The 13,614-nt window shown below is 42.1% G+C and overlaps 1 protein-coding gene across 1 annotated transcript; it reads right to left on the bottom strand.

Moving 5' to 3' along the window:
• Positions 1–415: 415 nt before the first annotated feature.
• Positions 416–2,857, bottom strand: LOC306803979 (uncharacterized protein C11orf91 homolog; the record flags this gene model as incomplete). The annotated part of the gene is made up of 2 exons (XM_079310001.1): positions 416–638; positions 2,161–2,857. 2 exons carry the CDS (start codon positions 2,855–2,857, stop codon positions 571–573), a joined length of 765 nt encoding a protein of 254 aa, XP_079166127.1. The 3' UTR covers positions 416–570.
• Positions 2,858–13,614: the final 10,757 nt, after the last annotated feature.

Genomic DNA, 13,614 nt, shown 5'->3' on the forward strand with positions numbered 1-13,614 from the left:
CATCCCTGCCTCTAAAAAACCAGCTTAAGCACAACTTCTGTAATTTTGCTGTACACCATAGCTGTAATAGCAACAAAGATTTTTATGCTAATGTGAAAGTATTTTTTAAAGCTGGTTATAGGCTTAGGACTCTTGGCCATACCTATTTATTTAGCTATTATTAATTAATTTTATTTAATTATTTATTTACACTTAATATACTTAGCATTAAAACAAAACTCAACCATATTTTATATTGCCATTTCTGTGTTTTCCAGCTACACATATAGACTGCTGGGAATCCTGACAAAAACAGTGTTGATTTCTTAGTGTTTTTAAAGAAAATATTCTATACTTCCTGCATCTAGTAATTGGAGGGGGAAAAAAAGGTTAAAATACGCAGTAGTGTTACCAGTACCTAGTACCAGACAAATAATACACAAAAGAAATCAACAATATGCTATATTTTTGATTTGTCAGGAGAACACATAGTGAGTAGAAACAAAATATTGAAAACCCATTAAAACACTCCACAAATTTGTGATAGTGGCAAACAACCAGCTGAAATAATCCTCAATATGCTGGTGGGCATTACTTCAGGTTCTGCATGGCTTTCATGCTCTGTATCTTCTTTTCTTCCAGTGCCTTCAGAATTTTATCTAAACAGGAATGAAACATAATATGTCGTTAATGATGTCATTAACAACTTACAATACTTTTAAGTAAATTCAATAATGTATTAGGCAAACTAATAATCCTTACAATGCCTTGGCTAGCAAATATCTGAAAAAATATCTGAAAAATAACAGGTATTAAAAACGGAAAGAGGTATGTATTGCTATAATGAAGGGAAAAATATGTGCAAACTAATGCTAATGCTGATTGGAATTTCTTTGAGACCATATTTTGAATGCATATTTCTGATGGATAATTTTCCTGTATTCTTATAACCTTTGCTTTCCTGAAAATTTCCTGTGGCCTTGCAGGAAATTATGAGCATCAAATCCTTACAGCTGTTGGCCTCACCACTGGAATTCTCAGTACCATCATCACCTGCTGAACTATTTTATTCCCTGCACTTCCTTAATGGCCAGAAGATTGCAAAATTAAAATGCCAAGCTCACTTATAATTTAAGTGGAGGTGTTTTTGTTTGGTGGGTGGTTTCTTTTAGTGTGGGTTGTTTGGGGCTCTTTTTTTGGGGGGGGGGTGGGAGCGGGTGTGTTTTGGTATTTGAATTTTTTTTTATTCCTCCGATTATCTGTGGCTTTTATTTTACATCAGAGCTGATGTACAACCTCGGGGTTTTGACACATTTTGCATGTACGAGCTGCCTCTCGCTCGAATGGTGGTTTATTTGCGGTGGTTTATTTGTTGCCATTGAATGACTTTGGGGGTTTTGGGGCTACACACGCAGATTTTGTGACTCCTCGCTCTCAGCAGCGAGAGAAGTGAGAACAGTGAGCAGTGTCGGGCTGGCTGACCCGGGACAAAGCCTTTTCTGCTGAGAGCAGTGAGCAGTGCCGGGCTGGCTGACCCGGGACAAAGCCTTTCCTGCCTGCAGCAGTGAGCAGTGCCGGGCTAGCTGACCCGGGACAAAGCCTCTCCTGCTGAGAACAGTGAGCAGTGCCGGGCTGGCTGACCCGGGACAAAACCTTTTCTGCCTGTAGCAGTGAGAACAGTGAGCAGTGCCGGGCTGGGTGACCCGGGACAAAGCCTTTTCTACTGCAGCAGTGAGCAGTGTCGGGCTGGCTGACCCGGGACAAAGCCTCTCCTGCCTGCAGCAGTGAGCAGTGCCGGGCTGGCTGACCCGGGATAAAGCTTTTTCTGCATGTAGCAGTGAAAACAGTGAGCAGTGCCGGGCTGGCTGACCCGGGACAAAGCCTTTTCTACTGCAGCAGTGAGCAGTGTCGGGCTGGCTGACCCGGGACAAAGCCTTTTCTGCTGAGAGCAGTGAGCAGTGCCGGGCTGGCTGACCCGGGACAAAGCCTTTCCTGCCTGCAGCGCTCCTGCACGCACCTGGAACCCCAAACCCGCCCCACGCTCCTCCCGCTCTAGGGCTCAGTGCCGGGGGGCGCCGCGGCCGGGCTGTGCGGGGCGGAACCGCTGCCGGTGCCGGTACCGGTGCCGGTACCGGGTGCCCGCATCTCCCCGCGCAGCGCCGGGCCGGGCGCTTCACGCACACTGCCTGGCGTCGAAGCCGTCGCCGATGAGCGCCGCCAGCTCCAGCTCCTTAAGGCGGATGCCCAGCTCGCACATCTCCTCCTGCAGCCGCAGCTGGGCCAGCTCCGGGGGCCGCCGCGCCAGCTCCCCGGGCCGCGGCGCTCCCGGCGGGCAGCAGAGGCGCGGCGGCTCCGGCACCACGGCAGCGGGCAGCGCGGCGTAGCGGGCCGGCAGCGGCTGCCACGGCCAGCACAGCGCGGCCAGCGGCGCCCAGGCCCCGCCGGCGGCCCGCGGCACGGGCTCGGAGCCGTGGAAATGCGGGAAGTACAGCGGCGGCCAGGACGGGCGTTGCACGGTCATGCTGCCGGGGCCGCTGCTGCCGTTGTGCCCCGCAGCGCCCGCCGGCACCGGCGGTTGTGCCCGAGCCCGCCCGGCACAGCCCCGCCGTTGTCCCCGAGCCTCCCCCGGGTCAGCCCCCGCCCTTGTCCCCGCGGTTGTGCCCGAGGATTTCCCCCGGCTCAGCCCCGAGGTTTTCCCCGAGTTTTTCCCCGGGACAGCCCCCGAGGATTTTCCTCTGAGGTTTTCCCCGGGATAGTCCCGCCTTTGTCTCCGAGTTTTTCCCTGCGGTTTTCCCTGAATTTTATCCCGGGTCAACCCCGCCGTTGTCCCCAGCAGCGTTCCGCCCCTCTGTTCCAGCTCCTCTCCTACCCCATCCATTCCCCTCTGTTTTAAATACATCTTTGATGGTACTGGTTTTTTTGCAACCCGTTAAGGCATGTCATCCCGCTTTTTGGTACAGCTCCATCCGTGAATCTGATGAAATGATGCTGACGCTTTTCTTGCTTGAGAAATAAGCAATGAAATCTAGGTAGTAAAAGAGAATAATCTCCATCATCCTTGGGTTTGACTGGTGGATCCTGTATGTGTGCTGTTGAAATGGCTTTTAATATACAGTTTTCTTTAGGAGTGACATAGGATGATAAAGTATCTTTGTAATAAATAAATTACCTGCTTAATCGGATAATACCAGTCACCAGCACAGACCATATGCAGAAATTAAAGACCACAGCCCAAATTAAGACTGATAAAAATAAGTTAAAACCAGGGCCAAGAAACCCGCATGCTCTGAGAAGGTGGACTCAGGGAGTAATGTAAAATTGTTCTTGGAATATGGAAAATAGCTTGTAGAAAAGTTTGAAAATGTATGACGAGTCTATGCAACAGGCTGATGAATTTAAGGGGCGTCTCCAAAAGAGCAGATGTGCTCTCAGCTGAACGCCAAGCACCAGGCTGTTATAACCTTTTGCTTTATTGGTTGTCTCTTATTGTCTTTTACTAAACTTTTTAAAATCCACCAGGAAAGTGAAGCTCGTTTTTCACACCCCCTTTGTTCCAGAGCGCCTCCGGAGGAGGCACCGAGGCTGGTCAGGGGCTTGGAACACAAACCTGTGAGGAACTGAGGGAGCTGGGGATGTTTATCCTGGAGAAAAGGAGACTCAGGGGTGACTTTATCACTCCCCACACTCCCTGAAAGGTGGCTGTGCCCAGGTGGGCTTGGTCTCTTTTTCCAGGCAGCACTGACAGAATGAGAGTCTTAATCTGCACCAAGGGAAATATAGGTTAGGAAAAGGTTTTTCACATTAAGAGTGATCAAGTACTGGAATTGTCTGCCCAGGGAGGTGATGGTGTAGTATTTTTTAAATACATCCAAGGATTTTTAAAATGCACCATCCCTGGATATGCTAAAAGCCACAAACAAACTGGATGTGGCACTCACTGCCATAGTTTAGTTGAGGTTTTAGGGCATGGGTTGGATTCAGTGATCTTGGAGGTCTTTTCCAACCCAGTCATTCTGTGAATTCTGTGATTCCTTCTCTCCCTGACCTCTCCCCAGCCTCTTCCCAGTTTTCCTGTGGAAGGGCAGGAGTTTCACCTGGCAGTTTTATTTCTGGGTGTTTGAAAATGTGCACTGACCTCTGGAAGTAGCATTGGTTAAAAGAAGTGAGGAAGGTTCTGTCCTAAAAGTCTTAGTTTTCAGAGGTTTGTCTTGAAGGCTGTGTGTGAAATAAGCCAGGTACTGACCATGGAAGGGTGTTGGTGATGAAATGAGGGAAAATTCATCCTCAGGTGGCTGCTCACAGATAGCTGATACTCTGCATATCTGGTGTTCAGGATTGTGAGGTTGTGAGGGTTTTGGTGGGTGGGGATAGGTGTTCCCCTACTCCCTAGAATTTTTTGTTTGTTTTTATTTGAGGATGAGACCTGTTATTAATACTGATTGGTGAGTATTTATTTAGCCTTTTTTTGGACTATTTCTTCTTTTTATTTAATTCCATTAAACATGACAGCCCTTCTCCAGCCCTAGGCAGCAAGTGAGGGCATTGCTGATTGCTTCTGAGGCTGAAAAGTTCCCCTAGGCTTCCAGCAGGAAGACTTTTGGGATGGATTTGAACTGATTTGAGGTATTTTGGAGAACCCTAGCAAGAGAGGTGCTGTGCCAGTACTGTTTGATAAAGTATTGATGACTGCAGGGGCTGTAGAGTTTAGTCAGGATCAGTAAGCTCACTTAAAACAAGCTGAAAATCCCACTGCACCACTAATGCAGCCTTGAGCAAACCTCAACAGTACACAGACCCTAAGGGACTGCTACATGCTCTGGAGTGAATTCCATTTTTCAAGCCTTCCCTTGAATAAAACAGAATTATTTTCTAGAAGCAGAACTTCTGTGTACTTTTAAGTGCAGTGCTCTGAGCTGTGGGCTAATGCTGATGTGAATGTTTTGAAACTTGCCAGATCTGCAGATGCCAGCTGTCACCAGAGTGTCACAGTCTGTGCCCTGAAAAGTGGTGGGGACAGAAAAACAGTGGCAGGAGTCACCCAGTATTTTATTTTAATGTGCAATGTTAAGGGAGTGTGCTCTGAGTTAATGCATGTTGTGTTGCATGCAGTGTGCTTGCCTAATTAAAATTCCAGTACCACTTGCATGTTCTGCAAAGGGAGCACAGATATTTGAAATAAACACTGCTCAGATGAGTTCTCTCTGGGCAGCCTGTTCCAGTGCTTGGTCACCTGCACAGTAAATAAGTTTTCCCTGATGTTCAGGGGAAGGATCATGTCCCTGATGTTCTGGCAATATTTGGGGGAAGAAGTGCTGGGCAAATTTTTGTCCACCAAGACCCCCAGATGCTTCTCCACAGAGCTGCTCTCCAGCAGCTGAATTTTTGAATGAATTGCTGAATTTCAGACAGTTCTTTTCTGCTCATCAAGACTGTGAGTTGTGAGAAAAATTCTGCTTTTAGAAAAGATACATGTATAGTGTAACACACAGGTCACACACCTGCCTTCACCTTTGGCATTAGAAATTTGTTACCAAAGCTGGGAGCATTTGCTCCTGGGCTCTGCATAGAGACAGGCTGACCATAAATGATACAAAGAACAGAGATTTGGGATAAAAAGTGTCTATTTGTGGGTTTTTTTGGCCAATAGCTACACAGATGAGATCCGGCAGAGGGAGGCAAACACATGCTTGTTGCTGTGTCCCAGTTTGTCACATTTAGCACATTTAACACTCTGTCCATCTCTGTGTGCCTAAATGCTTATGAGAATGTTTGTCTTGGAGAAGCAAATCTTTTGCTCCACTACTTCATTAAATACAGACACAATAGCTCTTTGAAAGGCTTTGCAAGGACAGTGAATTTAAATGATGGAGTTTGAGGGCAGCTGAAATATTCTCATATTACTGGCAGTGGTTAAGCTGCAGTGTTAATGACAATAACTAATGATACTCAGAAACACAGAATGTGTGTGTGAATTGATGTTTGCACACAGGTTGCTCCAAGTATCTGTAAAAGCCACAAAAGCTACAGCTCTTCCCCTTTTATGAGCAATTTTGATGTCAGTTTTGACCCTCAGAATGTTGCCAGTGATGTATCATGAAAGGTTAGAGCAAAAAGTTGGATTTAACATCTAATGTGTTGGTTATAATGTAAAAATCACATTGTTGAACAGAGTTGAGGATTGTGTTGGTGCTCAAGCATGAATATTCTGCTATCTCTTCTTTATAGTTTAGGGGTTTTTTTAAGCTGAGTTGTCTTTTTTTCCTGCCCTTTAAAGTCAATTTCATTGTACTGGAGATCCTGGTTGGTCCAATAAAATATTTTATATCAACTTCCCATTTTCAGCTCCCAAATTCCCAGCGATCTTTTTCCCCCTGTCATTCATTCAGATTCTCCAGCAAAAATTGCTGTATTTTCTCCGTTCTAGGGGAAAAGCATCTAAAAATCTCTCTGGGAGCTGTGGTGCTGTAAAAAAGCAAAGCTTGTGTTTGCTGTGACCCTTCTGCTCTCACCTTGATCCTTTGTGCTCCTTGTCTCTCACATTTGGGGCATTTCTGTAATAATTTTATTAATCATTAATTATTCATTACAAATAGAAGTTTCATTTGCTGTTAATAACCTGCAATTGTTTTTCCTGAGTTCCCCCTGGTTTCAGTCTATATATAGGAAAAATATATTTATAGTTAGATGGTTTTCTCAGTGGAATTGGTTCCAGAAGGATGCCACTCCCTTCCCTGATGTGTGCCTGGCCTGCCACAGGTGTCACATCCCAGCAATGCAACCCAAATATGAAGTGGGCTATTTATAAAGTCTCAGAGCACTTTGCCAGCAAACTTAAAATTAACAGAGAGCAACTAATTAACAATTATACGACTCGAAAGAAGTGCTAATTAAAAAGTTTTTTGAGAGATGAATTTTCAATTGAAATACAAAATTAACCAGAGACTTGGTGCCTGAAATAGAAATTTGGACTGATTAACAGAAATGCAACAACAAAAAAAAAAAGCTAGCTTTGTAAGAAATGAATTTTTATTTTCTCTTCAGGTGAGTCTGTGCCATGTTTAGCACCTGAAGAAGACATGCAGTTTTAGCTAGAAGGTATAAATTTAACTTTTTCAGTAGTGTTGTTTTAGTCTTACAGTGTTTGTGGTTGTGTTCAATCACAAAAATCAGAGATTTTGGCAGAGGAGCTGTGACTGCCCCTCTCTGAGGATTTCTGAGTTCAAAATGCCTGCCTTATTTGAGGAACACAACATGAAGTAAGAAACAAGAAATTTCTGGTAGACAGGAGTTGCTTAAAGTCACTCCAGTCTGGTAACTGGGGAGCCTTTTTATGTTTTTGAGGTTTTTCTCCTCTGTGCCATTCTCTCCTGTTCTATGCAGTGTTGGGAATCTGGTGGCTTCAGGAGTGGCTTAGATGTTGCATTTTTGCCAAAGTGGAGCAGGGTGCATAAAGAGAATAAAAGCAGCATTAGAAACTGGTCTGCCTGCAGGCTCTCTGAAAATTTTCTCTTGAAATTCCTTGGGTTTATGCATTTTATCTTCTGCAGGAATATGTGTAGGGTGATGGAGAAGAAATGAAGTTATTTTGATAGAGCAATATCTGCATGTTAATATCTGCAGGTAAATACTTTGATTAGCTCTGTTTGCATCTGAGTTAACCATGGGTGCTTTTTCCCTAAACATGAATCTCTGTCAAACCCTGATGGTTCTCTCCAAATTTATGTCCAGGATGACCTCATTTCTGAAATGTAATTTTTCACAGTCTGTCTCTTTTTTGGGAAACTACATTGTTTTAGTTGTGTACCTGGCAATTTAAAGGAAATAATGAGAGATGCTGTGAGATGAGAAAACTGAATTCCACTGAGCTTTGGGCAAGAGATCTGGGTTCATTGCTGCTGAAATGAGTCATCACAGCAGGTGAGGTGGCTCAAAAATTCACAGTTCACCACACAAAGAATTAAAGAGATGCAATCCACACCAGCTGTGAAATAATAGAACTCCTGGATAGCCCTGAAGCAGACTCACATCTTGCTCCTGGCTGCTGTTATGCCACACTCCCAACATTTTCTGAAATTCTTATTGTAGAACCATTTAATCTTACGGGTTGACAATATTATTATTAATTACTTATCTATAATTAATATTAATTAAATATGTATTATTATAATTTATAATTTACTTAGAAGCGTTCAAATGGGTTGCATATTTTGGGTTTTTTTCCTGTTTTGAATTGAGAGGTGTTGGGAGAGAATCTACATGTGAGAGCCAAATGTATTTTTGTGTGTTTTGGGAATTGACACTGCCATAGATCTGTGCATTTTCAGGTGATGTTGTGATCTACAGGTCTCAGAATTTAATTGGGAGGCTTCATGCATCTAAAATTCACATGGATTTCACTGTGAATATACACATGCTCATAACCTAATTCAAATAGGCATTAGCAAAAAAGCCTTTTCATGGGTTTGTAAGATTTTTTCTTCAATAATTTACCCTATAATTAGAGACTAAGCATTGTGCTAAAAGCTTACCACATCTTCAAGGGTCAGCACTGTGAAATGTTTTTCAGAACTGTGTAAGTATCACTGTCATGTAAAGTGATTTTTTCTCCACACTTTGCAGTAGTTTCTGTGAAAGACAGTTTATCCTGGTTATCCTCAGGATTAGGAGTGCTGCAGTTTGGAGATTAAGATGGTTTCTAATTATAGGATCAGAGGAATGTGAGTGGTCTCTTCAGAGCTGCATCCTGCCCTACCAAGGAGTGTGGAATCCTACTAAGGAATGTGAAATCCTATCAAAAAATGTGAAATCCTATCAGCAAGTGCAATCTTTGCCACTCACATTAACTAGGAATAATGGAGACTGCCTCGTGCCAAACATAAAAACACAGTGACTGCAGTTGAGACTGTGCTATAATGGTACAAGGGGTTTCATTAGGAGTCATTTTCATCACACAGCCCAGCAGATTCAGAGCAGAAATGTCGTTCCAGTATTTCAGGGCAATATGCCTCTGCTCACTCTTACTGGTGCCATGCACCAATGAAAAGAAATTACGAGAAAATCAGCATTTTTTTTTTTTTGAGCCTATTAAGGCTGCTTTATTAAAGTGTCCAGACAAGATGTGTGGCTCATAAACAGAAATAGCAACTGGTGTCTGCTGACGGATTGTTTAGCTTTCCTCTGTTATTAGCATAACTTTGTTTAAAATATATTTTCCCTGAAGCATTAGTATTTCTCGGGCTTTTTACTGTTTAGGCAGGTGTGCTACTGTAAATTTTCTGCTGCCTCTTGTAAAATTGTTTTCCTCTCCCTGCAATTGACTCATTTGGACAACAATTCAATGGCCTGATCCAACAAAAGATGAGCTTTCAATTAAACCTGAGCCACCTCTGCTGTTTTCTTACTTTCAGTACTAAATTACAGCAAAAATGTGAACAGGTCATCTCATTTAGGTACCTATGGGAGTAGAGGGAGCTGTGCCAATGATCACACCTCCTTTGGTCACTGACATTGCCCTGGGTGATGTTAGTTAAGGTATCAGCAAAGCTGGATGGTTTACAATTAATTGCTGTGCACTAATTGGTTAATGGATGGCATCCTGTTGTTAATTTGCTAAAATTACAGGAGTCATATTTATCAAATACTGTCTTGGGTTGCAATACAGGATGTGGCCAGAAATGTGGATTCTGTCACCATCTGTTGAGGTTGGGTGTGGCAGTGACCCTGATCTCCTGGCACATATTATCTGCTAATGGGCCAGCTTTAAACCAGCTGGGCAATCATCTTTATCTTCCCACAGCCCATCCTCCCTCGAGGAGATATCTCCTGCTCATGGCCACTGAATCCCAGGGCATGGCTGATAAAATTCCATCATCCCACTGGGAGATGCTCCAGCCAGGGCAGGAGCCAAGCCTTTCCTACCCAGAGAAAAACTGAGATTTTGGACACCAAGGCACCTTCTTTCCACTGGATTCCAGAGGAAAACCAGACCCTTGCACATCATCCCTGGAGCTTCAGAGGAAACTGCCCCTTCTCCAGGAGCACTGCTCCAGCTGAACCACATCTGCCCCTGCAGGAGGATGCAGCACCATGGAATGGGACTGTGCCACCACCCTGACTGACTGACTGTGCCAGCTTGGATTCTGACTCTGGCAGGGTTGGGATTGTTCTGTGTAATACTGCATTGCTATTTTAATTTTCCTAGTAAAGAACTGTTTTTCCTAATTCCCCTGGAGTAAAGCAGCAAACCGCATCCAACAAAACCAGAGGAAATGCATCACAAATGAAACAGGATGCACCTGGGAGAGGGTGTCCTGAAAAAAAGGTGTGGGTTCAGCAGATTGGGTATTTTTAATTAGCCTTAAAAGATTAATTTTCATGGCTAGGTGTATATCCACATAGGTAAATAGGATAACCAGCTTTGATGGTGCTGGTTCTTTGTTGTTATTGCCAGCAGATGTCTCTCTTGATTATTGCACAGCACTGAGTTGAAATCTGATTTACTGTCCATGGACAGCAGGAAAATTCCCCATTCCTGCCCTCCCCAAAGATGTGCAACCCTGCTCTGTGCAGGAATGTATCCAGGTAAGAGAAAATGTGCAAAAAAAAAATGTGTCAGTGCCATGAAAAATAACAATGGGGTGATGTACTCCAGGATGGACCATTTGAGAAATATATCTTTTGATTTGTCTGCTGAAGATTATCACAGAAAAAAGTGAGGGCTCAGACAAAGCTTGAATAATCTAGCTGAAAGGAAAATCTCTTACCTAAAGCTGAGAGAAACCATCTCTGCCAAAATAATGAAATTACTCAAGTGCCATTTTAGGTAATTTTCCCCAGTTCCTATTCTGAGGTGAAATAATAAAGTAATCTGAGTAGGGGTGGCAAATAGATATTATAACCTTTTATATTTCTGACCTTTGCTAAGACTGAAATAAGTTTTTGAAACAGAAAGTGAAATTTGAGGAGAAGTTTGAACCAAGTGGAATTTACTCAGTTTGAGGCTGGTGTACAGGAGTGGCTGCTGAGAAGATGAAGGCAAAGCTAAAGTTGGTCTTTAGCAGTGATGTGTTTGAAATTCCAGCTGCCCTGATGAGTGGCAGAAATTCTGCCATGCTGAAAAGGATTTTAGAGAGAAAAGGAAAGAATCCACAGTGGAAAGTAAATAATTAGTGTATGTTGCAGAAGAAATGGTCTGAAAATAAAGATTAAACCAGACAAGGATTCACTGGGGATTTTCTCCTTGTTAGCAGAGCCTGGTGCTCCAGCCTGCTGCTGAGATAAATGTTCACAGGAAGGATAAGGAACTTTGGAAATAGGAGGGATTACTGAGAGGGGAAAACAGGGAAAATGGAAAGGGTCCAATTTTACCATGCCAGTTGAAAATGGGGGTGGTGTGTACAAGAAAGCATGGGCAGCATTAGCAGGCACTTAAAAATAATAAAAATAAAATAATAAAAATAAAATAATAAAAATACATCTTGCTGAAATGCAAATGCATTTTACACCCAGCTCCCTCAATAATGGTCGAGGTGGGGGGTGGTGAGGACTTAATTTTTCTAATTAATTTTGGTGAGAGATTAATTTTTCTGGAGTTGGAACAAGGAATTCTCTGCACTGAGTCCTCTTGAGGTGCAACATGAGCACAGTGCTGGGGTGGAGGATCCCCTCTGCCACCTGGCATCAGTGTTTAGAGTAGCAGAATTTGATTCTTTTCAGAGAATCAGTTAGAATTGAAGCCTGATAGAATCCCTGAAGAAACCCGAGTGTGTTTTTATAGTGTTTTTTAAAAATACAAACCCTTTAGGAAACTCTTGACACATCTCCAAAAGGATAGACACTTCAGAAAAGCTCTGCTAGAAATAAATTCCTTTATTGTGTTTTGTATCACTTTTCAAGTTCTTTTGGTTTCCTTTATGAAAAGCTATTTCTCTTTCTTTGTGAGAGTGTTTCTGAGGGAAATGTGAATCTGATATCAGCAGATTCCATGTAGGGTTGTTTCAGGGATATTTGTAGTTTCTGAAGGCACAAATTCCATTATGGGGAAAATGAAAGTTCTTCTTTTTTAATGAACCACACAAGAACAAAGAGGCCCTTGATAACTTTGCAACAAAGAAGAGGGAAGAGAGTTTTATTTCCAAGCCTGTAAGCAGAGATTTTTTTTTAGTGTAGAATCCCAGATATGCAAAAGGAAGAAGAATCCTGGATTTTCAGGTAAATCACCTTGAAGATGAAGGCAAAATGGGTGTCCATTTTCCTGTCTGGCTTTGAAAATGTCACTTGTGGGTTTTTCCTTGAAAAATCTAACCTTTGAGCTGCTCTGCATACCACAGGAAACAGTGGAGCATCTCTCTCCAAACACAAATTGATTTGTTGGAAGGTTTTTCTGCACAGCTGCTCAGACCTTGTTCCCCTTGTGGAGTGGACATTGCACAAAATTCTGGCTGTGGGCTCTGGTGGTAGAAAAGGATAAATAATTGCTGATAAATAATTGGGTCAAATTGCTGATCATGACATTAAAATGGATTTACTGAATTTCCATGCTTTGCTGGAAAGGGAGAAACTTCTTGCTTTCAACCATGTTCTGTGGAAAATCCAAGTAATTTGCTTTAAGTGGCAACCCACCTCTGGAATTAGGACAAGAGAAACAAAACAGTTCTGTGAGCATTTTCTGTGGCAAGAAGCAATTCTCTCATTTCTAGTGATGGCAGCTAACTGAGTTGTGCAGCACTGGTGGTCCTTTGCTGCTTTGTTTGTTGGTAAATTGAACTTTGAAACCAATTTAGATAGTCTAAATATTATATTGCATTTGAAGAGAGGGGGAATGTTTTTATTGGCAGCGAAAACATTTAGGTCAGACTTTCTGGACTTATTGTAAACATTGTAAAAATCTCTTGATTTTTATGTAATTGCACTTAGAAAGATTTCCTCTACTAAGATTGCCTTCTTTTAGTGGGGAAAAACCCTGCTGGAAAGTAGTATAAACCTCGTATTTCATATTTCATATTTCATGTGAAACATCTAATAAAATCAGCTTTAAAAGCTACTTAGATGGCTTAGGTAATTTATGCTGATTGATATTAGAAATCAGTAAGCTTTTCACCATCTGAGATTTTGTTTATGTTTTATATTTCATTTATGAAGTTAAATATGCATCTGGATATAAGCACTTTCATTTATATTATTTTAAGACCCCAATCTATTTTTTTATTTCAGTGCTGCACAAAAATATCAAGTTAAAATAAGCCTTGTAGTATTATTTATGCCATGTCCTTAGAGAGATAATTTCAGTAATGTTTTGTCAAATGTTTTATGTAGTATCTAAAATATTAACTTTTGAATTATTTGATTATATGATTCCTAAATGGTACCAGAGGGGGTGATATAAAGCAAGACACAAGAAATGCTAAACTAAGGATGCCATTTTTCAAGGTTTAATTCATATTAAGATGTATCTAAGTAAATATTATTTCTTTGACCTTCATAATTCTGTGTTCCATGCTCATTTATTATTTTTATATTATTTTTATCAGTGCATATGAACTTTGTGTGATACTATATTCCAGTAACTTTTTTCTGAATACTTCTGCCAAATGTAATAAATGTATGCTGCAGTCACAGTTTATCCTGATTTGTAAT

Source organism: Erithacus rubecula, assembly GCF_903797595.1.
Source record: "Erithacus rubecula genome assembly, chromosome: 6".
Lineage (NCBI taxonomy): Eukaryota > Metazoa > Chordata > Aves > Passeriformes > Muscicapidae > Erithacus > Erithacus rubecula.